This window comes from Ranitomeya variabilis, chromosome 7 (genome assembly GCF_051348905.1).
Source record: "Ranitomeya variabilis isolate aRanVar5 chromosome 7, aRanVar5.hap1, whole genome shotgun sequence".
Taxonomy (NCBI): domain Eukaryota; kingdom Metazoa; phylum Chordata; class Amphibia; order Anura; family Dendrobatidae; genus Ranitomeya; species Ranitomeya variabilis.
The window spans coordinates 88,805,633-88,829,950 of NC_135238.1; the positions used below are offsets into that span (position 1 = coordinate 88,805,633).

A 24,318-nucleotide genomic window follows, 5' to 3' on the forward strand; every position below is an offset into this window, starting at 1 on the left:
AGCTCTGCTGTCCTGTTCTCACTGCAGAGCTGTGTGTGATTATGACAGCAGACCGTCAGTCAATAAATGTCTCACACTGGTAACATCCCTTTTCACGTAAAATAATCTCTGGAGGCAGATTCTCATGTAGATCAGTCTCCGGCCCGTAGTCCTGAACACCTCATTTACATAAAAAAAAATGGATTTCTCTGGAATAAGACATCAGATCGCAGATATCAAGGTGTCATTGTATTCAGCTTCCTATGATCTACATGCCCATATAGACGGCTTAGGAGGGGTAGATCCTACTGACAGATGCCCTTTAGTCCAATTCATTCAATTCCATAAAAATCAGAATATAAGAATGGAAAAATATAGGAATATAAAACATTTTTACAGTTTCATCAGCTCCAAGCTACTTTCAGGTATTAATGTACTGTCCGCATTAAACACTGTGGCATGATATCGTGGCTTTCCAACCACAGGGCAGTGCCATGATTAGACATTTAAAAAAATCACATCTAAAATGCAACTTTTCAAATGTTGTTCTTAATCATCTTGGTGATTCATAATAATAAAAAAAACCTATATAACAATTTTAATAATAATCATTTTATTTATACAGCGCCAACATATTCCGCAGCACTTTACAATTCTAGATTATCAAATTAATTTTTGTAATTTTCAACACTGTAAAAAAAATGTAATACAGCTTTACACTTACCAATGTGATAAAGGCCAATCCAATCTGTGGGATCTACTTCTTCTTTTATATCCCAGAAGATGATAAGTTGCTGCGAGTGCCCCAAGACGTACTCATACATGCTGGCTGTCAGGCTGGAGCGGCTGTCAGATGTCACCAGGTCAGTGTCACTGTTGGCCCGCTGAAAGTTCAAGTTCTCACTCATTGTGCTTTGTGATGCAAAACTTTGAAGATTTTCTGGACTTAGCGTATATCGTAGCTGAGGGGTGCGCCTTCGAACAAAAAGTAGATGATCCCGAGCAGAGCTGGCCATCATATAAAACGGAGTCTCAAAGGTCTGAAATGTCAAAAAAAACAACCAAATAATCAGCATTTTATTCATTACAGTCACAATATTAACCAACATAAAAATAATGTGCAATATTTAACAATGGCTGTATAAATGAAGAAACAAAACATTTTTCATTTTAATTTTGTAATAACAGGATTTAACCCCTTAAAGACCAGGCCATACGTTTGAAATCTGACCAGTGTCACTTTATAAAGTAACTCTGGAACACTTCAATTGATGCCACTGATCCCGAGAATGTTTTTTCGTGACATTTTGTACTTCCTGATAGTAGTAAAATTTGTTTGATATGACTAGCATTGAAAAAAAAAACAGAAATTTAGCAGAAATTTGAAAAATTTTGCAATTTTCAAACTTTGAATTCTTATGCACTTAACCCCTTTCTGACCCCGGACGGGATAGTACGTCCGAGGTCAGAACCCCTGCTTTGATGCAGGGCTCTGGCGGTGAGCCCGCATCAAAGCCGGGACATGTCAGCTGTTTTGAACAGCTGACATGTGCCCGCAATAGCGTCGGGTGAAATCGCGATTCACCCGCCGCTATTAACTAGTTAAATGGTGCACGGAAAGGGGTACCACTCCCTTACACGAATCAGAAAAAATACTATACATGTATTGCTTCTTATTGTTTGTTTACTTTTTCAACTCTAGTCTGAAGAAGGTCTAAGTTACAGACCAAAACGTTACATAAAGTCTGGGATTGCATCCAAATAAAACCTATTTGCATCAACTTTTGAGTGCCGGATATTTTTTCTGATTCATGTAAGAGAGTGGTACCCCTTTCCGTGCGTTTTTTTACAGAGTGACGTGTATTACCTCTTTATATTAACTAGTTAAATGCTGCTGTCAAACGCAGACAGCGGCATTTAACCGGCGCTTCTGGCCATCGGGCCGGAAATGAGCGCATCGCCGACCTCCGTCACATGATCAGGGGTCAGCGATGCTTCTGCATAGTAACCAGAGGTCCTTGAGACCTCTATGGTTACTGATGCCGGTTTGCTGTGACCGCCACCCTGTGGTCGGCGCTCATAGCAAGCCTGTAATTCAGCTACATAGCAGCGATCTGATGATCGCTGCTATGTAGCAGAGCCAATCGAGTGGTGCCAGCTTCTAGCCTCCCATGGAGGCTATTGAAGCATGGCAAAAGTTAAAAAAAAGTAAAAATAAAATGTGAATAAAATAAATAAAATAAAAGTTTAAATCACCCCCCTTTCGCCCTATTAAAAAAAAAAACAATTAAAAAAATCAAACCTACACATATTTGGCATTGCCGCTTTCAGAATCGCCCGATCTATCAATAAAAAAAGGCATTAACCTGATCGCTAAACAGCGTAGCGAGAAAAAAATTTGAAATGCCAGAATTACGTTTTTTTGGTCGCCGTGACATTGCATTAAAATGCAATAACGGGCGATCAAAAGAACGTATCTGCACAAAAGTAGTATCAATAAAAACGTCAGCTTGGAACGCAAAAAATAAGCCCTCACCCGACCCCAGATCACGAAAAATAGAGACGCTACGGGTATCGAAAAATGGCGCAATTTTTTTTTTTTAGCAAAGTTTGGAATTTTTTTTTGCCACTTCAATAAAAGAGAACCTAGACATGTTTGGTGTCTATGAACTCATAATGGCTTGGAGAATCATAATATTCGGTCAGTTTTAGCATTTAGTTAACCTAGCAAAAAAGCCAAACAAAAAACAAGTGTGGGATTGCACTTTTTTGCAATTTCACCACACTTGGAATTTTTTTCCCATTTTCTAGTAGAGTACTTGGTAAAATCAATGATGTCGTTCAAAAGTACAACTCGTCCTGCAAAAAATAAGCCCTCACATGGCCATATTGACGGAAAAATAAAGAAGTTATGGCTCTGGGAAGGAGGGGAGCGAAAAACGAACACGGAGAAACGGAAATTCCTAAGGTCATGATGGGGTTAAAATGAGAGTGGTGTCACACAAAAAACATAATAAGTAACATTTTCCACATGTCTACTTTACATCAGCACAATTTTTGAACCATATTTTTTTTGTTAGGAAGTTAGAAGGGTTAAAAGTTGACCAGCGATTTATCACTTTTCCAACAAAATTTAGAAAAAAAAATTTTTAGGGACCACATCACAGTTGAAGTGACTTTGAGGGGTCTATATGACACAAAATACCCAAAAGTGACACCATTCTAAAAACTGTACCCCTTAAGTCCTCAAAACCACGTTCAAGAAGTTCATTAACCCTTCAGGTGCTTCACAGGTACTAAAGCAATATAGAAGGAAAAAATTAACATTTTACTTTTTTTTCACAAAAATTTTACTTTTACCCCAATTTGTTTATTTTCACAAGGGTAACAGGAAAAAAAATGGACCCCAAGATGTATTGTGCAATTTCTCCTGAGTGCGCACAATGAATAATAGGTGAAATCGGACCCCATAATTTGGTATGCAATTTCTCCCAAACGCGATAATACTCCATATGTGGTCAAAAACATCTGTTTGGGCACATGGCAGGGCTAGGAAAGGAAGGAGCGCTATTTGCCTGGGATAGATTATGAATGCCATGTCGCATCTGGAGAGACCCTCACATGCAAAAACAGCAGAAACTCCCCACAAATGACCCAATTTAAGAAACTAGACTCGTCAAAAAATTCATCTGGGGTGTATGGAGCATTTTAACCCGCAGGTGATTCACAAAAACCTTATAACATTTATATGTGAGAACAAAAATATATATATTTTCCACTAAAATGCTTTTTTAGCACCAAATTTATAATTTCCACTTGGGGTAATGGGAGAAATTGGACCCCACAATTTGTTATGCAAAAGTGGCAGTACCCCATATGATGTTGAACACTACTGTTGGAGCACACGGCGGGGATTGGATGGGAAGGAGCGCTACTTGGCTTTTAGAACTCGGATTTTGTTTGAATAGACTGTGGGCTCCATTAGATGAGCCCTTGAGGTGCCAGAACAGCAGAAACCCCCCAGGTGACCCCATATTGGAAACTTCACTGCATCAGAAATTTTGGGAGTTAGAATAAACAAATAGACAGCATTACAAGAATAGTTCTTATTTTTATTTTTGCGCTGTTCACCATGCGACATAACTGATAAGGCAGATTTATTCTTTGGGCTGTACATTACAGCGATACTAGATTTATGTAGGGTTTTTTTAGGCTTTGCTGCTATTATACAATAGATACAATGGTGCCATATTCCGAGAGGTGTATCTTTTTAAATTTTGGGCGAACAGAGCTGTATGAGGACTTATTTTTTGCGATAAGTTGCAAATTTTTTGGCACGATTTTGGGGTACATAATTTTTGATCGCTTTTTATTCAGATTTTTCAAACACAGAATGAACAAAAACCAGCAATTAAGTTATTGTTCTTATGTTTTGCGCCATTCACTGTGTGGTAAAAGTGATACGTTGTATGTCATTTGTACGTCAGGTCAATACAATTACAGCGTTATCAGATTTATATTGTAACTTTATGGTTTGCCATTTTTACACACTAAACAATATTTTACAAAAATTAACTTGTTTCTGCATCGCCATTTTCTGAGAGCTGTAACTTTTTTATTTGTTTGCCCAATGAGCCATAATAAGCTTGTTTTTTTGCAGAACGATTTGGCATTTTCATTTATACCACTTTTATTTTACTTAGGACTTTTTGATTGCTTTTTATTCACTTTTTTGTGAGTCACTCCGATGTAAAAGCGACATTTTTGGCATGTTCTTAATTTTTTTTTGTAACTGCGTTTGCCCTACTGAATAAATAACATGCCAGTTTTATAGTAGTTCCGGCCCCAGCGATACCAATTATGTGTACTTTTTTGTTTATTCTTGTTTCATCACAAATGCTGAATTTTGAGCAATTGAGCGATTTCATGATTTGTGTGCGCTTTTTTGTGCTTATATATTTTCTTTTACACTTAGTCCCACTCTGGGACAGGTATACTTTTCATTGTGATAACTGGTCTCATGCACTGAAGTACTCGTGTACTGCAGTGCATGAGACTGTCAGTGAGTCACGAACTCAGCCTGTGAGACCCAGCTTATAGACATCACAAGACCTCAGAGTACCATGGTAACCATCTGGATCAGCGATTTTCATCGCGGGGGTCTTGTGTCCCCTTGTAATCAATTAAATGACCCGGTTGCGATTGACAGCGGTATTTTAGGGGTTAATCGGCTTTGATTAGCTTCAAAACCGGCTGGGGCCGATATCGCAGGGTGTCAGCTGTCATGAATAGCTGACACCCACGCGAATTGCCGCTGATGGGTGGCGCTATACTCTTATTCCTCAGAGTCATCAAACAGCGGAGCTGAGGAATAAGGTTCCTTAACAATAGGCATATCGGCAGTCGTTAAGGGGTTAAAGGAGCACGCATATTAACATTTTTATTGGCTAAACCTGTGTAAATGTGTATGCAATGTAGTGCAAGTTCATTAATATTCTTACCAGCTGCATCTTCCCCGCCTATGTTTTTCTCATTTCACCAACTTAGGCCTCTTTCACACTTCAGTTGTTTGGCGTCAGTCTAAATCCGCCATTTTCCTCAAAAAACGGATCCGTTTTTATTTTCGACGGATCCGTTTTTTCCCCCATAGACTTGCATTAACGACGGATTGTGACAGATGGCCATCCGTTCTATCCGTCATGCGACGGATCCGTCGAAATTTGGCGGACGTTGTCTAGACATCGACGGACTTTGTAACGTTTTTTGTCGCCGCCTAATTAACGGTCCGCGACGGATCCGTCGCGTCCGTCATTTTATAGAATGGGCGCCTATGGACGACGGATCCGTCGCGATCCGTTATTTGGCGGATCCGTCGCCCCAATCCGTTTTTTTTAACTGAGCATGCTCCAAAAAGTTGATACTTTTCCCAGACAACCCCAAAACTATATAAACAGGACAGGTGGGCCTCATTTTTCAATGTGCCATCAAGAGAGAACACAGATCCTGCCAGCAAGAGACATCCTGCCAGCGAGAGACATCCTGCCAGCGAGAGATATCCTGCCAGCGAGAGACATCCTGCCAGCGAGAGACATCCTGCCAGCGAGAGATCCTGCCAGCGAGAGATCCTGCCAGTGAGACATACCCTGCCAGCGAGACATACCCGCTAGCAAGAGAGACCCTGCCAGAGACTGCTATGTGAGTACTGCCACCCAGCGTGTGTGTGTATGCCTGCCTTGCATGTGTTTTATTTTTCATACTGTGCTGGTATTTTTAATGGCTGTGCTGTGACGTGTGTGTGTGTATGCCGTGTGATGTGTGCCAGACCGCCTGCCTGCCTGACATGTGTTTTATTTTTCATACTGTGCTGGTATTTTTAATGGCTGTGCTGTGACGTGTGTGTGTGTATGCCGTGTGATGTGTGCCAGACCGCCTGCCTGCCTGACATGTGTTTTATTTTTCATACTGTGCTGGTATTTTTAATGGCTGTGCTGTGACGTGTGTGTGTGTGTATGCCGTGTGATGTGTGCCAGACCGCCTGCCTGCCTGACATGTGTTTTATTTTTCATACTGTGCTGGTGTTTTTAATGGCTGTGATGTGACGTGTGTGTGTGTGTGTGTTTGTAAATGCTGTGTGATGTGTTCTGCATTTTTTGGTGATTTTTCATACATTAACATACTGTACTGGTATTTCAAATAAAGAGCAGTGTAGCTCCTACTGTCCAAACAAAAACAAAAAGGAAAAAAAAAAAAAAATTGTAATAAAAATAACACAAAACTGTCCGTAGTATGATTTCAAGATAAATTTAAAACTGGTCTACATTCAATAAAGGTGTTTGATGTTCTATATCTAAATGCAGAATGCAAACCTTTGGTATACAAAATGTTATCTGGTTATAACTAGGGTAAACATAATTATCATTTTTGGGTATTGGTATTTTAACTTTGAATGAGGGAATTTTTTTTATAAGGTTGAAACTGTCTCTGAAAGAAAGAGCTGAAGATCCTGTGGTGACGTCATCACTATCATAGGGCTTTCAGCATTTATCAGCTCCGCCTCCTGATCAAATGACGATGAGGTCACATCAGGTCCTTCAGCTCTCAGCAGCTCAGTCCTGGTTGTGTGCAGCTCGTGTTATCTGGCATCAACCAGCAGCAGATATCTGGTTCCTGCTGTTCTGGTGAGATGTGGAGAGAGGGGCAGAATGTGGAGATGGATGGGCAGAATGCGGAGTCGGATGGGCAGAATGCGGAGACTGATGGGGCAGAATGTGGAGATGGATGGGGCAGGATGTGGATTTGGGTGGAAAATATTTTGGCGGGGGGGCCCCATTTGGAAGTTTGCACCGGGGCCCATAACTTTGTAGTTACGCCACTTTATAGTAGCTTAGAACTATCTTTATGCTTGCAGATTCTAGGGACCAAGGAACTAGGGACCAAGACGACGCAGGCAGACCCCCCAAAGTTTTGAAAACATGTAAGTATAAAGTCCCGAAAAGCTGCGTCTATCCTTTTGTATAGTAGCTTAGAACTCTCTTTATACTTGCAGATTCTAGGGACCAAGACAGACTCAGGCAGAATGTCTTCATCTGAGAGCCCCCCCTCACATCGTCAGGCACCTGAGGTTTTTTTTGTTATTATTCCTAAAAAAATTTTGGTACATCTCTGGTAATGTTTTTGAACCCTATATGTATTTATTCTGTTTTCACAGGAAGAAGAAGGAGGAGCAGCAGCAGCAGCAGAGGAGCTTCATGAAGGAGACGGGCAGGGTGGAGAAATGAGAGGAGCGGGAGCGCATAGTGTAAGTTTTGCAGAGACAGATCCTCACATAAAACACACTACACTCAACACAAACATTCAGCACAGCACACACACAGTACATATGCCTCCATCCAAGCACATCATTTATTTATTATTTATTTTTTTTTATTAGTCTTCACAATCCGGGGCTCGACGTAGAGTTCCTCAGAGCACCTACCATAGTCGTCGGAATGCTAGGCGCAGCAGTCACCGCAGAGTAAGTTCCTTTTTTGGTTTGGAGTTTAGCAAACTGTAAAATTCATGTGTTATAATCTTTCCCTTTTTATTCTTTTTTTTTTTTGTTAAAAGGCTTCACAGCGTGCTCCCGAACAGGATGAGGAAGAGGAAGAGGGCATAGATGTGGACACCCTCATCCAAGCGGTCCAAAGTCGGGAGCCGCTATGGAAGATGTCGGACCGCCGCCATGTTGACCAGTACGTCACCCGACGGCTATGGGAGGAAGTGTGGAATGCTGTGATTGATAACTGGGAGGAACTCGATGCTGGGGCCCAGGATCTAGCACGTAAGTATTCACAGTTCATTAACGTGTGTTAGCATGATTTAATGTGTTGTATAGTAACCTTTTTTTGCTTTCTCTTTCCAGGTAACAGGGTAATCGTGCGGTGGCGGTCACTGAGGGATCGCTTCAAGAGGGAGTTCAACAAGGAGATGCAGGCCCCGAGTGGATCTAGAGGACGCAGGAGCAGGTATAAGCATTCCAGAGCCCTGTCGTTCCTCCGGTCGACGCTGCTGAGCAGAAGGTAAATATTCAACACCACAAGTTTTCAGTCAAACTGTTAAAATGTGTAACCTTCTATTTTTTTTTGGCAGCAAGGGCAATTGTAATATCAAGATACTAATTTTTTTGTTTGTTTCTTCTTTAACAGTACTGTCAGCAGCACTCGGGAGCCTGCATCAGAGTTGCACCCCTCTGGAGCGATCCCTCAGGGGTCCGCCACCGTGGACCACGTCGACCCTTCTGTGTCTGCACCTTCCCTTTTGTGTGATCCCTCGGCCCCATCCACCAGCGCTGGAGCAGCAGGGTGGACTTCGTCACTTGAAGCTGCAGGTGATGAGATGGAGTTCCCTTTACCCCACCCCTCTGACACTGCCGCAACATCTAGACCACCTTTGGGGTCAGGACGGCAGCGCCAGAGAGGTCAGGAAAGGAGCTATGCGCCTGAATTTTTGCATTTGAATGCAGCCTTCCAGAATGCCATCAAGCTTTTGGGTGAGCAAACGTCTGCTGGGTACAATATGCTTCACAAATGCATATTGGAACTCGGCAGTCGTCTGGATAGGATGCAGTCAGATGCAAACCAGTCACCAAGACACTGCTTTTTTCAGTCAGTCCTCAGGCACATGGAGAATCTAACTCCTGACCTGCAGATGCATGTGATGCAAGGCTGCCACACTGCTCTAGTGCAGGCGATGTCCCAAGCCCCTCCACCCACCCTTCATGTTTCAACACCTTTCCCCTCTCAAGTCGCCGTCTATCCTCCCGTCCGTCCTCCTCCCGTCCGTCCTCCTCCCGTCCATCCTCCTCCCGTCCATCCTCCTCCCGTCCATCCTCCTTCTACTCCTTCGCCATACCTTTCTTCCCCCCTCAGTATTTCCCAGTTCCTACCTTCCCCTTTCCATTCTTCCCCTTTAACTTCACCGTTCCCAATCCCACCAACACCTTCACCATACCTCCCACAAACCACATCTGTACCTCAACTCCCTGCCCAACCTCATGTTTTCACCACCCATTCCACTTCTGTTCCTCCCCGTGATGTCCTGTCCCCCCCTATAGACGTGGCCCACCCTGTCAGCCCCTCCGCTACTAAGTCCACCCCAAATTATGAGAACCTTTAAAAACTGTATGTAAATAAATAAAACTTTTTGTGGTTTAAAAACAATTTTATTGTCTGTCTTTTTTTTTTTTTTTTTTTTTAAACTGTATTAAAACCACCAAGGTTATGGTAATAGTAAACATTACAAAATGTTTAAAGGGTACCGGTACAAAACATACAAAATACAGCAAGGTTAACCAAACAAAAAAATGGTATTTTTACAAGTTTGAAAAAAAAATTTTTTAAACCATTTGATACTGCCAGTCAACTGATCCTGCAGGAGACATGAAGTAGTCTGCAAAATTGTCCCGCATTCTGGAGACTGCTACTGGACTGCGAAAAGTTGTGTTGTGGTAGTCCGGCAAGGTGCTTTCTGAAACATTATCCTCCAGGGAAACATGTTCTTTTGATAAAACAAAATTGTGAAGTACCACGCAAGCCTTCACCACATCATCGACAGTTTCAGTCTGCAGTTTAATGGCAGTTAGTAGCACTCTCCATTTGGCAGTTAGGATGCCAAAAGCACATTCCACTACTCTTCGTGCTCTGGTTAAACGGTAATTGAAAATTTTCTTCCTCTGGGTCAGTCCACTACTTCCAAAGGGTTTAAGCAAATGTGGGGAAAGCTGGAAGGCGTCATCTCCAACGCAAACAAATGGTAACGGTGGACCGGTTGTTCCAGGGAGAGGTCTAGGGGGCGGAAAATCAAATGTCTCTCCATACAACCGACGCCCCATTGGTGAACTTTTAAAAATCTGTGAGTCATTTGCGCGTCCATACGCACCGATATCCACAGCGATGAACTTACAGTGTGCGTCGGCTATGGCCATCAAAACAATTGAAAAATATTTCTTATAATTGTAGAATTCTGATCCAGAGCCAGAAGGTTTGACGATCCTTATATGTTTCCCATCAACTGCGCCGACACAATTTGGGAACTGGCATATTTGTTGAAAATTTTGTGCAATCTCCAGCCACCTCTCCTGTGATGGCTCTGGAATATATTCCGCTTGTAAGCACTCCCACAGTGCCCGGCAGGTATCTCTGATGATCCCGGAAATGGTGGATATCCCAAGCCTAAACTGAAAATGTAGCGATGAGAACGACTCTCCACTTGCAAGGAATCTGTTAACAAAAGGAAAACACAAATAAATAAATAAATAACTTACCGAATAGTCACCATGAGACACTCCGCTGGTGATATGGAGAAACGCATCTGGGTGTCTCGTCTCCGTATAGAGTCTTCCACATGACCCAATAAAATTTCGAAATTTTCAGCCTTCATCCTCACATAGTTGAAGAACTTCTGAGGGTTTTCCCTCAGTTCAATGTAAAGTGTTGAATAAACACCACGGGTCATGCGTTGGGCTGTGATGGGATGGATCCACAGCCTTCTCTTCCGCCGCTGCCGCAGGATCCGCAGGCTTTCCTCCTCCTTGTCCGGAACGATGACTGCCAACCGATTTGCCTCAAAAGTAAAATCCGCACATATCTTCGCTATGTTTGCCAGTACTTGCTCCATCGCTGCCACTTTCTCTAATAAACCCTTTCAAAGATGTGATGTAAATACACAGTATATATAGTTTTCCAGTAGTTTCCAGTAGCCAATCACATTGAGATCCTCCCTTTTTTTAAAAACGGATCCGTCAAAAAACGGATCCAACGGATGAAAAACGGACGCAACGGTTCCAACGGATCCGTTTTTTTGACGGATCAGTATAACTGATCCGTCAAAAAAACGGATCCGTTGGAACCGTTTTTTCAACAGTTTTGACGGATCCGTCGATCCGTCACGATGTCGGAGGTGACTGACGCCAAATGACTGAAGTGTGAAAGAAGCCTTAGACTATTTAGTGCGATGCATCATACACATCGGATTACAAAATATTTAAACACAGGTTGTAATGTAACAAAATAAGTAAAAAGCCAAGGGGAGTGAATACTTCTGCAAGGCACTGTAGATCTATCCCAACATAATATCAATAAAAATGTAGTCTCGCCCTGTATAAAATAAGCATTTACTCAGCTCCATCGACCAAAAAAATGACGACATTACTGGTCTAGAAAATTACAACAATAACTTTTTTCATTATTTTTAAAAAAGGTCCCAAAAAGTCTTCAACACTAAAATAATAATAAAAAAAACTGAGCAAGTTTAGTATCGCCATAATCGTACTGATGAGGGGAATTATATTTAGGGTAAGTTCACACAGGACGTTTTTGCCGTGTATTTTGGCTGCGTTTTTTTATGCTAATTTTCAGCTGCTTTTTACAATACCAGCAAAGCCTATGAGATTTCAGAAATCTCATGCACACACATTGGTTTTTTGTGTGACCAGTATTTTGTGCTTTGCTGCGTTTTTTTGACATAGAGCAAGTCACTTCTTTCAGCGTTTTTGCGGCGTTTTTTCACCCATTGACTTGAATGGGTGTTGAAAAAAACGCAGCAAAAACGCAGGTGTCATTATTTGCTGCATTTTTGCTGCTGAAAATCCAAGGACATTAGCATGGACAAAGAGAAAAAAAAAGCACCAAAAAAACGCACCTAAACCTGCATTTTTGACGCAGCTTCTTTCCTGCCAGGATGATCAGGTTTTGCTGCAGAAAAAAAAAAAGCAGCAAAAACGCCCTGTGTGAATCTACCCATACAGATCATTTTTATCACAATATATAATGTTGAAAAAATAATAATAATAATAATAATAAATCACTGAATTGCGTTTTTTTCACCACTTTAACCACACTTGGAATCTTTTACCCATTTTCCAGGACACTGTGTAAAATGAATGGTGTCATTCAAAAGTACAACTCGTCCCACATAAAACAAGCCTCATATGAGCAGAAAAATAAAAGCGTTAAGGGAAAAAGGGTAGGAAAAAACAAACGCAAAAACAGAAAATAGCCATGTTAGAAAGGGGATAAACTTTACACTAGTCACTGTGTTGCACCAATAAAGTGTTAACTTTATTTTATGGGTCAGTAGAAATATGGCATTTTCCAAACCGATATCGTTTTATTGAATATTTTTAGTTATTTCTGTACAATAAATACATTCTGAAAATATAAACCATCTGTTTTTTTTGTCTCCAGACTACAGACCTATATGTTTTGTCATTTTTCTTCATCAGAGCTGACGAATTGTACTCTTTAGTGGTATCACTTTGCGGTGCATATGGCTTTTTTATTATGGTTTTGGGAGAAAAAATGTAAAATACGTAAATGTTAAAAAATCCCAAAACAAAAAACAGCAAGTCTAGATTTCAATTATTTATTCCTCTAATCACCATTCACCATTTTGTATAATTGACTTATCATCTTTATTATGTGGGTTAACAAGATTCCAATATCAAATTTCTATAGTTTTTTAGTTTTTAAAAATGTACTGATACTTTGATACTTTTGCACGAAACATAACAAAAAAAAACAACAATTTTTGGTTTCCATATTCTGATATCTTTTATCTATTATTTTATCTTTTATATATTTTATCGGATACCTTTTTATTTTTCTGTACACAGACCCCTTTAAATGCTTAATTATTAGGCCGGGGTCACACATGCGTGTTTTACGTACGTAAGAGCACAAAAACTACGTACGTAAAACTCGCATTACATACGGCACAATGCTTCTCAATGGGGCTGCTCCTATCAGCCGTATATTACGGTTCAGTATTATACGGCTTTCTACGGCCGTACAAAATCGCAGCATGCTGCGTTTGTCAGCGTATTGCGCAAATAATACGCCAATGAAAGTCTATGAGGGCGAGAAAAATACGGATTCCACACGGACCAGCAGTGTGACTTGCGAGAAATACGCAGCGGTGTTAGTGAAAAGTCGGTAATTCAATTGCCGGCTTTTTCCTTCTCCTTCACAAACCCGACATGATATGAGACATGGTTTACATACAGTAAACCATCTCATATCCCCATTTTTTTTGCATATTCCACACTACTAATGTTAGTAGTGTGTATGTGCAAAATTTGTGCACTGTAGCTGCTAAAATAAAGGGTTAAATGGCGGAAAAAATTGGCGTGGGCTCCCGCGCAATTTTCTCCGCCAGAGTGGTAAAGCCAGTGACTGAGGGCAGATATTAATAGCCAGGAGAGGGTCCATGGTTATTGGCCCCCCCGTGGCTAAAAACATCTGCCCCCAGCCACCCCAGAAAAGGCACATCTGGAAGATGCGCCTATTCTGGCACTTGGCCACTCTCTTCCCACTCCCTGTAGCGGTGGGATATGGGGTAATGAAGGGTTAATGCCACCTTGCTATTGGAAGGTGACATTAAGCCAGATTAATAATGGAGAGGCGTCAATTATGACACCTATCCATTATTAATCCAATTGTAGGAAAGGGTTAAAAAACACACACACATTATTAAAAAGGATTTTAATGAAATAAACACAGCGGTTGTTGTAATAATTTATTGTTCTCGCAATCCATTTGCAAACCCTCGCTTTGCAAAATAATAAACGCACAATATACATACCTTCTGATGTCAGATCACGTCCCACGATGTAATCCATCTGAAGGGGTTAACTAATATTACAGGGAGGAGCCCTGCTAAATGCAGCGGTGCTCGTGTCTGTAATCCCCCGGCGAATTAATGAAATGTAGGTCATTGACCTACATTTCCTTCAGTCGCGGTGATGCGCCCCCTGGTGGATGTCCTCATATGACCTGGAGCGTGGGAAAAAGTTCCCAGGCTGCAGTTCATGAGAACATCCACCAGAGGGCGCCTCACCGCGACTCAATGTAAGTGCAGATCCTGCTTTCCTTTCAGCACCCGGGGATTACAGGCACGAGCGAGTGGTTTATCGCAGCTCGTGCCTGTAATATAAGTTAACCCCTTCAGATGGATTACTTCGTGGGACGTGATCTGACATCAGAAGGTATGTATCTTGTGCGTTTATTATTTTGCCAAGCGAGGGCCTGGAAATGGATTGCGAGAACAATAAATTATTACAACAACCGCTGTGTTTATTTCATTAAAATCCTTTTTAATAATGTGTGTGTGTGTTTTTTAACCCTTTCCAACAATTGGATTAATAATGGATAGGTGTCATAATTGACGCCTCTCCATTATTAATCTGGCTTAATGTCACCTTCCAATAGCAAGGTGGCATTAACCCTTCATTACCCCATATCCCACCGCTACACGGGAGTGGGAAGAGAGTGGCCAAGTGCCAGAATAGGCGCATCTTCCAGATGTGCCTCTTCTGGGGTGGCTGGGGGCAGATGTTTTTAGCCACGGGGGGGCCAATAACCATGGACTCTCTCCTGGCTATTAATATCTGCCCTCAGTCACTGGCTTTACCACTCTGGCGGAGAAAATTGCGTGGGAGCCCACGCCAATTTTTTCCGACATTTAACCCTTTATTTCAGCAGCTACAGCGCTGAAATTTTGCACATACACACTACTAACATTAGTAGTGTGGAATATGCAAAAAAAAGGGGGATATGAGATGGTTTACTGTATGTAAACCATGTCTCATATCCTGTCGGGTTTGTGCAGGAGAAATGAAAAGCCGGCAATTGAATTACCGGCTGTTCACAGATATCGCGCTGAATGAAATCTAAATACAGAATATATATATATGTGTCTCAATGACATATATATATATATACTGTATATATGTTTTCCCTAACATTTGAGCACATAAATCCATTAGATGTCGGTTTTGCAAGCCTGCGCGAAGATCTCGCAGTACGGATGCCATACGGATTACATACGGAGGATGCCATGCGCAAAATACACTGACACACCCTGACTACGGATCAATATTTTGGGAACATTTCTCCGTATTACGGCCGTAGTACGGACGTATAATACGTGGCGTATTGTCTTACGCCAAGTGTGACTCCAGCCTTAGCTGAATGACAACATTCATCTTCCCTTAGGGTATGTCTCCACGGTACGGATGGGCGGCGGTATCGCCGCAGCGGCGAAGCCGCTCGGCGCTAAGCCCCGCCCCCTTTCTGGGACGCGATCATGCCGGATGTGTTAACTCTTCACATCCGGGATGATCGCTCTCTCCCATAGGGCCCTGTGATATGCCTTGCGGGGACGCTGCGTCCCCGCAAGGTGGACGGGCATGCTGCGATCTGAAAAGACGCGCAGCATGTCCGTAGTCGCAGGGCCGCCGCGTGCGGGTTTCCACGCATAGTGGAGACAGGATTTCATAAAATCCCCTCCACTATGTAGGAACATCTGGACGCTGCTTGTTTGACGCTGCAGCGCTGCGCAGCGTCAAACAAGCAGCGTTTCCTGAACGTGGAAACATACCCTAATACTGAAAAACGGGAGAAAAATTCTAAATGTGGTGAAATTACAAATAAAAATAAAATCCTCCATTTGTTTTTTTTTATTATTATTTTAGTGGTGGAAAAAAATCTGAAATTTGTATAACAAAAATGGTTTGTCTCGCAATTTTTAATGGGGGAAAAAAAAATCTGTTCTTTCCAGTCCCAGCACATATGGTTGCGTATTACAGCCAGCTCCTGGGCAACATCTCATCAGGATGTACAGCAGTGTCCGCTAGCGGAAGGGGTTAAGGAGATCAAATGAACCTGATGTCTTTTGGGCTATGCTCCATTGTAAAAACACACACCTGGAAAAAAGGAAAACCATCTAACTACTGCCACCTAGTGAAGATACCTACAGCATTCAACAAGCCACACTGCTCTGCAGGCATGAAGGAGGCCCTCGAAACAGCTGATGTAGAGAGTAGTTTGCTTTGGAGAAAATCCTCAGCCATTACACAGTTTGTTAATGGGTCAAACATAGACTTAAAGTAGCCATCTCCACTAAGTGGCACGACTTGTTTTCATTTCTTCCTGCCTACATCTTTTTCCGAGGAAGAGCTCTACCTCCTTAGGACTCCTGACCAGAGCCATATTACACTGTGCATAGGCTCCAGATATGACTGAGTACTATTGATCTAGTCTCTTGACAAAGCCCCAAATATCTGCATATAGTAAAGAATTTTCCATCTTTACTATAAGGAGAATGCAGATTAGAATATTTGGTGTCCGCACCATGAGCAGTGCCCGCCGCACATCACACATTAGCCTTTACTACTCGCGAGTCCATCTGATGACAATGGGCGATAAGTAACGTTTATTTTTAGTGATCACAAGAGGAGCTGTGCAAGATCCGGGACCCAGGGTGTTCTCTGCGGCTCTTACATCACTTTGTTGTAGCCCTGCTCTTTTCATACAGTCAGGTCCAGATTACCAGCTATATTCACAGTAGGAGATTGTTATTTCATCACGTCTGCCATCATCTACACTTTCCCGCATTCTTTCAATCATTAGTACACTTTAAACATAACCGTATGCCATTAAGTCAGAGACCTCAATCAGCGCATGTGCCCCATTTTCCCAATTTCCACAGCAGTGAACACGATGGAAAGTGAGGGAGCTCAACCAACATTTTGTAAGAGCCTGGAGACCGTGGCAGCCTTGCACCACCAAACACTCCATCATCCCAGCCTGGAGCCCACGGCATTGTCCCACTCATGCTGCCGCCAGCTTCCTGCAGCAGAGACCCTGCCTCCTCGGACAATGCTCCATCACCGCAACCCCCCCGCACAGCCGGTAAGCTACCGTAAAAGCGTACTATAAGACAGACCACCATTTTTATTAAGATTTTTTTTCCTTTTTCCTATTTTCCTCCACAAAATTGGGGGGGGGGGTGGATTCTTATTGTTAAGTGCATCTTATAAGCCGCAAAATAAAGTACCGTAATTACATTTATCGCCATTTCCGGTGGGGCGCTTTATCTTGGCCTGCAGTTTGTAGTGTAGTTCTTGAGCGTCTCTCTTGATTGTCCAGCAACATCGCCAGGCTCCGCTTCCCATCATACCTTTTCTCAACTACTAAATTTTCTCATGGTGCTCGCTATGATCTCCTTGCGCTCACTGCAGTGATGTGTGGAAATACAGCTTCAATGACCAGCAGTGAACTCTATGACCTTTCCGCTAGTCACAGTAGCTGCACTGGCATCTCATTCTCTCATGGTTTTCAGCCTGGATGGTCGCATCATGCCATCGTCCAAGTTGTAAACCTAATATTTCAGACATGGATTACAACTTGGGACAGTATTGCTAAACATCACTTCAAACAGGTGAGGGTATAATTTTTTATTTTCTGTTTTTTTTGTTTGTTAGTTTTTTACAGGGGACAAGGGCTTCAATAGAATGGGTTTAAGACGAGTATAACTTTGTTTTTTTATTTTTAAATAAATTTGTAAAACAGTGTGGCTTTTTATTTCAAATGAAGATCTTTATTCAGGGTGTGTCTTTTTTACAATATGACTATGGAGTTAGTAATGGATAGGCATCTTATAGACGAACTATACCGCTTGTTCCCAGGTGACGGTACGTGTTGCAAAGATGACACACAGATGTCATCCGTGCATCAGTGTGCACATGTGCGGCACGCATTTTGTCTGTTATGCACAAAAAACCTGACATATCTGCGGGTTTTTCACATGGACACACAGTCCGTGTGAAAAACGTGACGTGCCCACCACCAAAGAATACAATGGGTGTACGTATGTCCGTATTTGCAGCCCTTAAAAAACAGACCACATACAGACATAAAAAACGAACATGTGAACAAGGACTTAAAACTATTCCACGCTGCCTTCTCGACAGCCTGAAGTACATCATCGAACTGAATGTCCATGTAAAGCTCCCTAATCTGTGGGCCAACAAAGATACCCTCTTTCAACTTTCCATGACTTAATCAAGGAAATGGTGATGTCAAATACTTGAACCCTTCACTGTCTTGTTGCTCTTTACAGCGTTTTTCATTAGTTCTAGCTTGCTGTGTAACGGAGTAAAATTTTCTCAGAATCAACCAATGATGGACTTTGTACATTTTTGTACCTGGCTGAAGAGTCTCTCTTCCCTGGATATTGGAAACCTAATACACCTTAATATGAAAAAATATCTTCGTTTCCAAACATTTATTGCATTACCATTCTCCAAGATCGACACTTGTAAAATAAAAACTAGAGCCAATTATCAATTTTATCTGTCATTTTAGTAGCATCAAATATATACAAATTAGCTACTTTTGTTCAATGTACAATTTTGTTGTTGAACAGTGATATCAGTAAAGCTGGGAAAAGACAACAGGCCTCGGAGCAGAAGCAGCAGATGTCACCACGGCTTGGTGTGGAGCCTCATGGTATGCTTCCTGCCTCTCATCTGTCCAGGCACTTTCTATTAAACATTTATTCTATATACCGTACTTTACCACTCAATTCTGCCAATCTTCTTTCAAAAATGCTTGCCTGGCATCTTCCAGGGAGCGATGCACACCTATACTGAAAATAATCCTTTCTTTATTGTTCTGAATGGGGAAAAAGAATGTATAACCTATATGCCTAGAGCACCTTCAGTTGTGGGAAGCATCCGATGAGACATTTCTAGAAAAGCAGCCTTTCAAAGCACTTACTGAAATTGATTTCTCATGCACAAAGCAAAATACATCATGTAAGTATGCTTTGGTCCTAACCAAATATCCACTTTTAGTGTCTTAAAGGCGTTGTCCAGTCTTTCGTTTTATGTGTGCAGTCACTATATGACTGCAGACTTCTGAATCCTGACAGTGTTCTCTATTCACGCTGTCAGGATTCACTGGTGTTACTGGTGACAGTGGGTGACCACATGACTGCAAGTATGAGATTTGCATACATGTTATCATTTGCCAACTATACGTGCTCAGCCTCTCTCAATTCACTTACATTAAGAGGCCGAACACGTCTAGTCAGAATGTGACCGGAAGTATGCAAATTAGGGATGAGCGAGTATAATTGTCGGTATTCGGTACTCGGCAAGTAATGAAGTACTCGCGGTACTCGGAAAATAGCGAGTACTATTCAGATCTCCCGCCCAGCATAGTATAGGGGTGTGGGTGTGGGTGTGTGTGTGTGTATGTATATATGTGTATGTATATATATACACAGTACAGACCAAAAGTTTGGACACACCTTCTCATTTAAAGATTTTTCTGTATTTTCATCACTACGAAAATTGTAAATTCACACTGAATGCATCAAAACTATGAATGAACACATGTGGAATTTTATACTTGACAAAAAAGTGTGAAACAACTGAAAATATGTCTTATATTGTAGGTTCTTCAAAGTAGCCACATTTTGCTTTGATGACTGCTTTGCACACTCTTGGCATTCTGTTGATGAGCTTCAAGAGGTAGTAACCCGGAAATGGTCTTCCAACAATCTTGAAGGAGTTCCCAGAGATGCTTAGCACTTGTTGGCCCTTTTTCCATCACTCTGCGGTCCAGCTCACCCTAAACCATCTCGATTGGGTTCAGGTCTGGTGACGGTGGAGGCCAGGTCATCTGGCATAGCACCCCATCACTCTTCTTCTTGGTCAGATAGCCCTTACACAGCCTGGAGGTGTGTTTGGGGTCATTGTCCTATTAAAAAATAAATGATGGTCCAACTAAACGCAAACCGGATGGAATAGCATGCCGCTGCAAGATGCTGTGGTAGACATGCTGGTTCAGTATGCCTTCAATTTTGAATACATCCCCAACAGTGTCACCAGCAAAGCACCCCCACACCATCACACCTCCTCCTCCATGGTTCACAGTGGGAACAAGGCATGTAGAGTCCATCCTTTCACCTTTTCTGCGTTGCACAAAGACAAGGTGGTTGGAACCAAAGATCTCAAATTTGGAATCATCAGACCAAAGCACAGATTTCCACTGGTCTAATGTCCATTCTTTGTGTTCTTTAGCCCAAACAAGTCTCTTCTGCTTGTTGCCTGTCCTTAGCAGTGGTTTCCTAGCAGCTATTTTACCATGAAGGCCTGCTGCACAGTCTCCTCTTAACATTTGTTGTAGAGCTGTGTCTGCTGCTAGAACTCTGTGTGGCATTGACCTGGTCTCTAATCTGAGCTCCTGTTAACCTGTGATTTCTGAGGCTGATGACTCGGATAAACTTATCCTCAGAAACAGAGGTGACTCTTGGTCTTCCTTGCCTGGGGCGGTTCTCATGTGAGCCAGTTTCTTTGTAGCGCTTGATGGTTTTTGCAACTGCACTTGGAGACACTTTCAAAGGTTTCCCAATTTTTCGGACTGACTGACCTTCATTTCTTAAAGTAATGATGGCCACTCGTTTTCCTTTACTTCGCTGCTTTTTTCTTGCCATAATACAATTTCTAACAGTCTATTCAGTAGGACTATCAGCTGTGTATCCACCAGACTTCTGCTCAACACAACTAATGGTCCTAACCCCATTTATAAGGCAAAAAATCCCACTTATTAAACCTCACAGGGCACACCTGTGAAGTGAAAACCATTTACGGTGACTACCTTTTGAAGCTCATCAAGAGACTACTTTGAAGAACCTAGAATATAAGACATATTTTCAGTTGTCTCACAATTTTTTGTTAAGTATATAATTCCACATGTGTTAATTCATAGTTTTGATGCCTTCATTGTGAATGTACAATTTTCATTGTCATTTTGGTCTGTACTGATAAGATAGATATATATATGTATATATATATATATATATATATATATATATATATATATATATATATATATACACACACACACAGGGGTTGGACAAGATAATGGAAACAACTAACGTTTTGGCATCATAATCTTCAAACATGTGATAAACATGCAAACCATGACATATGGTAATGTTTTGTAGTTGATTATTTGTGTTATGTGATATGTGTATGTAAATTAACTGTTTGTTTTGCATAATTGTAAGAACATTGATGAGAACCTGATACTAATGGCAGACCTCTCGCATTTTCAATGAGGCCAAATTGTTGGTGCTCGTATGGCAGGTGCTAGTGTAACAGAAAGTGCCCAAATGCTTGGTGTGTCAAGAGGTACTGTCTCCAAAGTAATGACTGCGCTTGAAAGAGAAGGAAAAACGTCCGCAGCAAAGCACAGGTCCGGCTGAAAGTCAAAGTTGACTGAGAGAGACCGTCGGACTCTAAAGCGAATTGTGAGAGAGGATCGCAAGACCACAGCTCCGAAAATCACTGCTGAGCTCAATGAACACCTACAGAACCCAGTTTCCACGAAAACTGTTTGTCGGGAGCTGCACAAATCTGAATTCCACAGAAGAGCTGCAATTAGAAAACCGCTGCTCTCAATGACAAATGTTTCCAAGCGTTTAGAGTGGTGTAGAAACCTCCAGAATTGGTCCCGCGAGCAGTGGAAACATGTGATATTCTCAGACGAATCATCGTTTACCCTATTTCCGACCTCCGTCCGAGTGCATGTTTGGAGACAGCCGAAAGAAGCATTCCATCCAGACTGCCTTCTCCCAACCGTAAAACATGGCAGAGGTTCTGTGATGATCTGGGGTGCTATTTCATGGAGATCCGCCGGGCCAATGATATCCCTTCATGGAAGAATTAACAGCCGAGATTGTTTAGGCATTTTGGGCGACCAAGTGCATCCAATGGTTCAAGCACTGTTCCCAGAGGGGAACGCCATCTTTCAGGATGATAATGCGCCAATTCATACAGCTAGAATCGTTAAAGCATGGCACGAGGAACATTCTAATAAAGTTGAGCATCTCACCTGGCCCCCACAATCCCTAGAACTGAACATTATTGAGCATTTATCATAGATTTTAGAGATTCAAGTTAGACGTCGAATTCTGCCGCCATCGTCACTCAAAGAACTGGAGGCTTTTTTTTAACTGCAGAATGGGCTAAAATTCCTTTGGAAACAATTCACACCTTGTATGAATCCATACTTTGGAGAATTGAGGCTGTAATCGCAGCAGAAGGTGGACCTACACCATATTAAACTAACTTTTGTTGATGTTTCCAGGTATTTCCATTATTTTGTCCAACCCCTGTATATATATATTGTGAGATAGCGCTCACTATCTGTGTTGGGGGACACTCGCTTGACCGCGATATTCAGGCACACAGGAACGGTTACTTCACATAAGCAGGCAATCTAGTTTATTTAAACTCCCCATAAACCAGATAGAGTACAGTCCGTTTCATTACATCCACGAAGAATTATAGGACATCAGTTAGTTCATATAACAGATACACCTCTCTGCTTTTTGCACAATCCCCTTGTCCGGGGTTACCTTCAAGGAGCTCTGCTCCTCACGCTGACTCCTTGTCAGCCCTGTCTTCTGGAAAAGCTGCCTCACGGAAATCACCAACTTGCCTGGCAGGCATACCTCAGTCAGTCCAGACCCACTGAAGGACAATAGCTTCCCCAACACAGTAGCTGTAACTGGCTCTGCAGATCCCTGCCCTCACCTCGTGCTGTTCAGGGATCCAGTCCTACTCCCAGGACCTCCCAACACCCAGGTTACTCGGGATCACTCAGGTGGCCTGTCCGGGTACTATTCAGGACATCCATCCCCGGCTGGGACTGTCCAATACACCAGGCCACCAGTAGCAAAGTCCCACCACGTGGGCTAGCACACCCAACACAGAGGTTTCTACCAGGACCTTGCACATGGACCATTCAGGTCCCCTCACTCAGCACCTGTGACCCACACCCTGGTCACATTACATACCTGTAACCACTCCCCTGGGTGGGAGTGTGGCTAGTTTGACCCGCCCATCTCTCATAACTAGCCTTGCCAACCTCCCTTTAGAATTACACAACTACTTGTGGGACTACAGGTCCCACAACACAACATGGCTTCAGGATGACAACGCAGAGTTCCTTCCTCTGCGACACACATGCCGACCGTTCACCACAATGCCGGACACTGTCTTACTATCCCCATTACACCTCCATGCATGTCCTGGGGAGCACAGACAGCACCCCTAGCTATAACAGGAGTCACTGCATCACTATATATATATATATATATATATATATATATATATATATACATATATATATATATATATAAATATATATATATATATATATACATATACACACACACACACATATCTCTCCCTAATAATGTTAGTAGTGTGTGTAAAATTTGGGAGCTGTAGGGGTTAAATTAAAGGATTAATTCACGGAATTAATTCCCACGCAATTTTCTCTGCCAGAGAGGGAAAGCCAGTGACTGAGGGCAGAACTTAATAGCCTAGAGAGGGACCATAGTTATTGCCCCCCGGCTAAAAACATCTGCCCCCCGCCACCCCAGAAAAGGCGCATCTGTAAGGCCGGGGTCACACTAGAGAGAAATACAGACGAGGGAGAGGCGCAAAAACAACGCATTGCACACGGACCAATGTTTCTCTATGGGGCAGCTTCCATCAGTTGTATATTTCTCGGCCGTATTTTTACGGGCTGAGAAAATCTCAGCATGCTGCGATTGTCAGCGTATTCCTACAAAAATACGCCAGTGAAAATCTATGGGGCGAGAAAAATACGGATTACACACGGACCACGCGTCTGCCTTGTGAGAAATACCAGACATCCCGGAAGAACGCCTCCACGGAGTCCTGCGGCATGTCTACATTTATCAATGTAGAGATGCTTATTGTTCTGGTCCAAGAAAGGCCAGAAATATGGGACCAGAGGAATGCACACTACTCCGACCGGGCCAGAAAAGAGGCGGCATGGAGGATATGTGGGCTACTTTTTGCTGATTTTGCAGACTGTCCACGTGAGGAACAACAAATAAGTTCACTCATGTTTTGAAAATAATATTATTAACTGCACTAAATAACATGTTTTCACACTATCCCCTTAAATCATA

At 42.3% G+C, this 24,318-nt stretch overlaps 2 protein-coding genes across 6 annotated transcripts in view; one reads left to right on the forward strand and one right to left on the reverse strand.

Moving 5' to 3' along the window:
- The window catches only part of HECW2 (HECT, C2 and WW domain containing E3 ubiquitin protein ligase 2), a 346,877-nt gene that overhangs the window by 218,495 nt on the left and 104,064 nt on the right, over positions 1–24,318 (reverse strand). For 3 of the 5 annotated variants that reach the window (XM_077275389.1, XM_077275386.1, XM_077275385.1), the window contains exon 2: positions 704–1,019. The exons of the other annotated variants lie outside the window; for them this stretch is intronic. In XM_077275389.1, coding sequence (XP_077131504.1) covers positions 704–998 — 295 coding nt within the window. In that variant the 5' untranslated portion in view covers positions 999–1,019. The remainder of the gene's footprint in view (positions 1–703; positions 1,020–24,318) is intronic. 5 annotated transcript variants of the gene reach the window in all.
- Positions 7,617–9,633, forward strand: LOC143786246 (uncharacterized). Its single transcript, XM_077275521.1, has 2 exons — positions 7,617–8,537; positions 8,664–9,633. The coding sequence occupies exons 1-2, from the start codon at positions 8,341–8,343 to the stop codon at positions 9,631–9,633; spliced, it is 1,167 nt and encodes a 388-aa protein (XP_077131636.1). The 5' UTR covers positions 7,617–8,340.

What these genes read in the sequence shown, in the direction of transcription:
- LOC143786246 (XM_077275521.1), top strand. Translation starts at nt 8,341, where the DNA reads ATGTGTTGTATAGTAACCTTTTTTTGCTTTCTCTTTCCAGGTAACAGG. An exon ending in TCGACGCTGCTGAGCAGAAG is followed by an intron (nt 8,538 to 8,663) that starts GTAAATATTCAA and finishes CTTCTTTAACAG; the next exon opens with TACTGTCAGCAGCACTCGGG.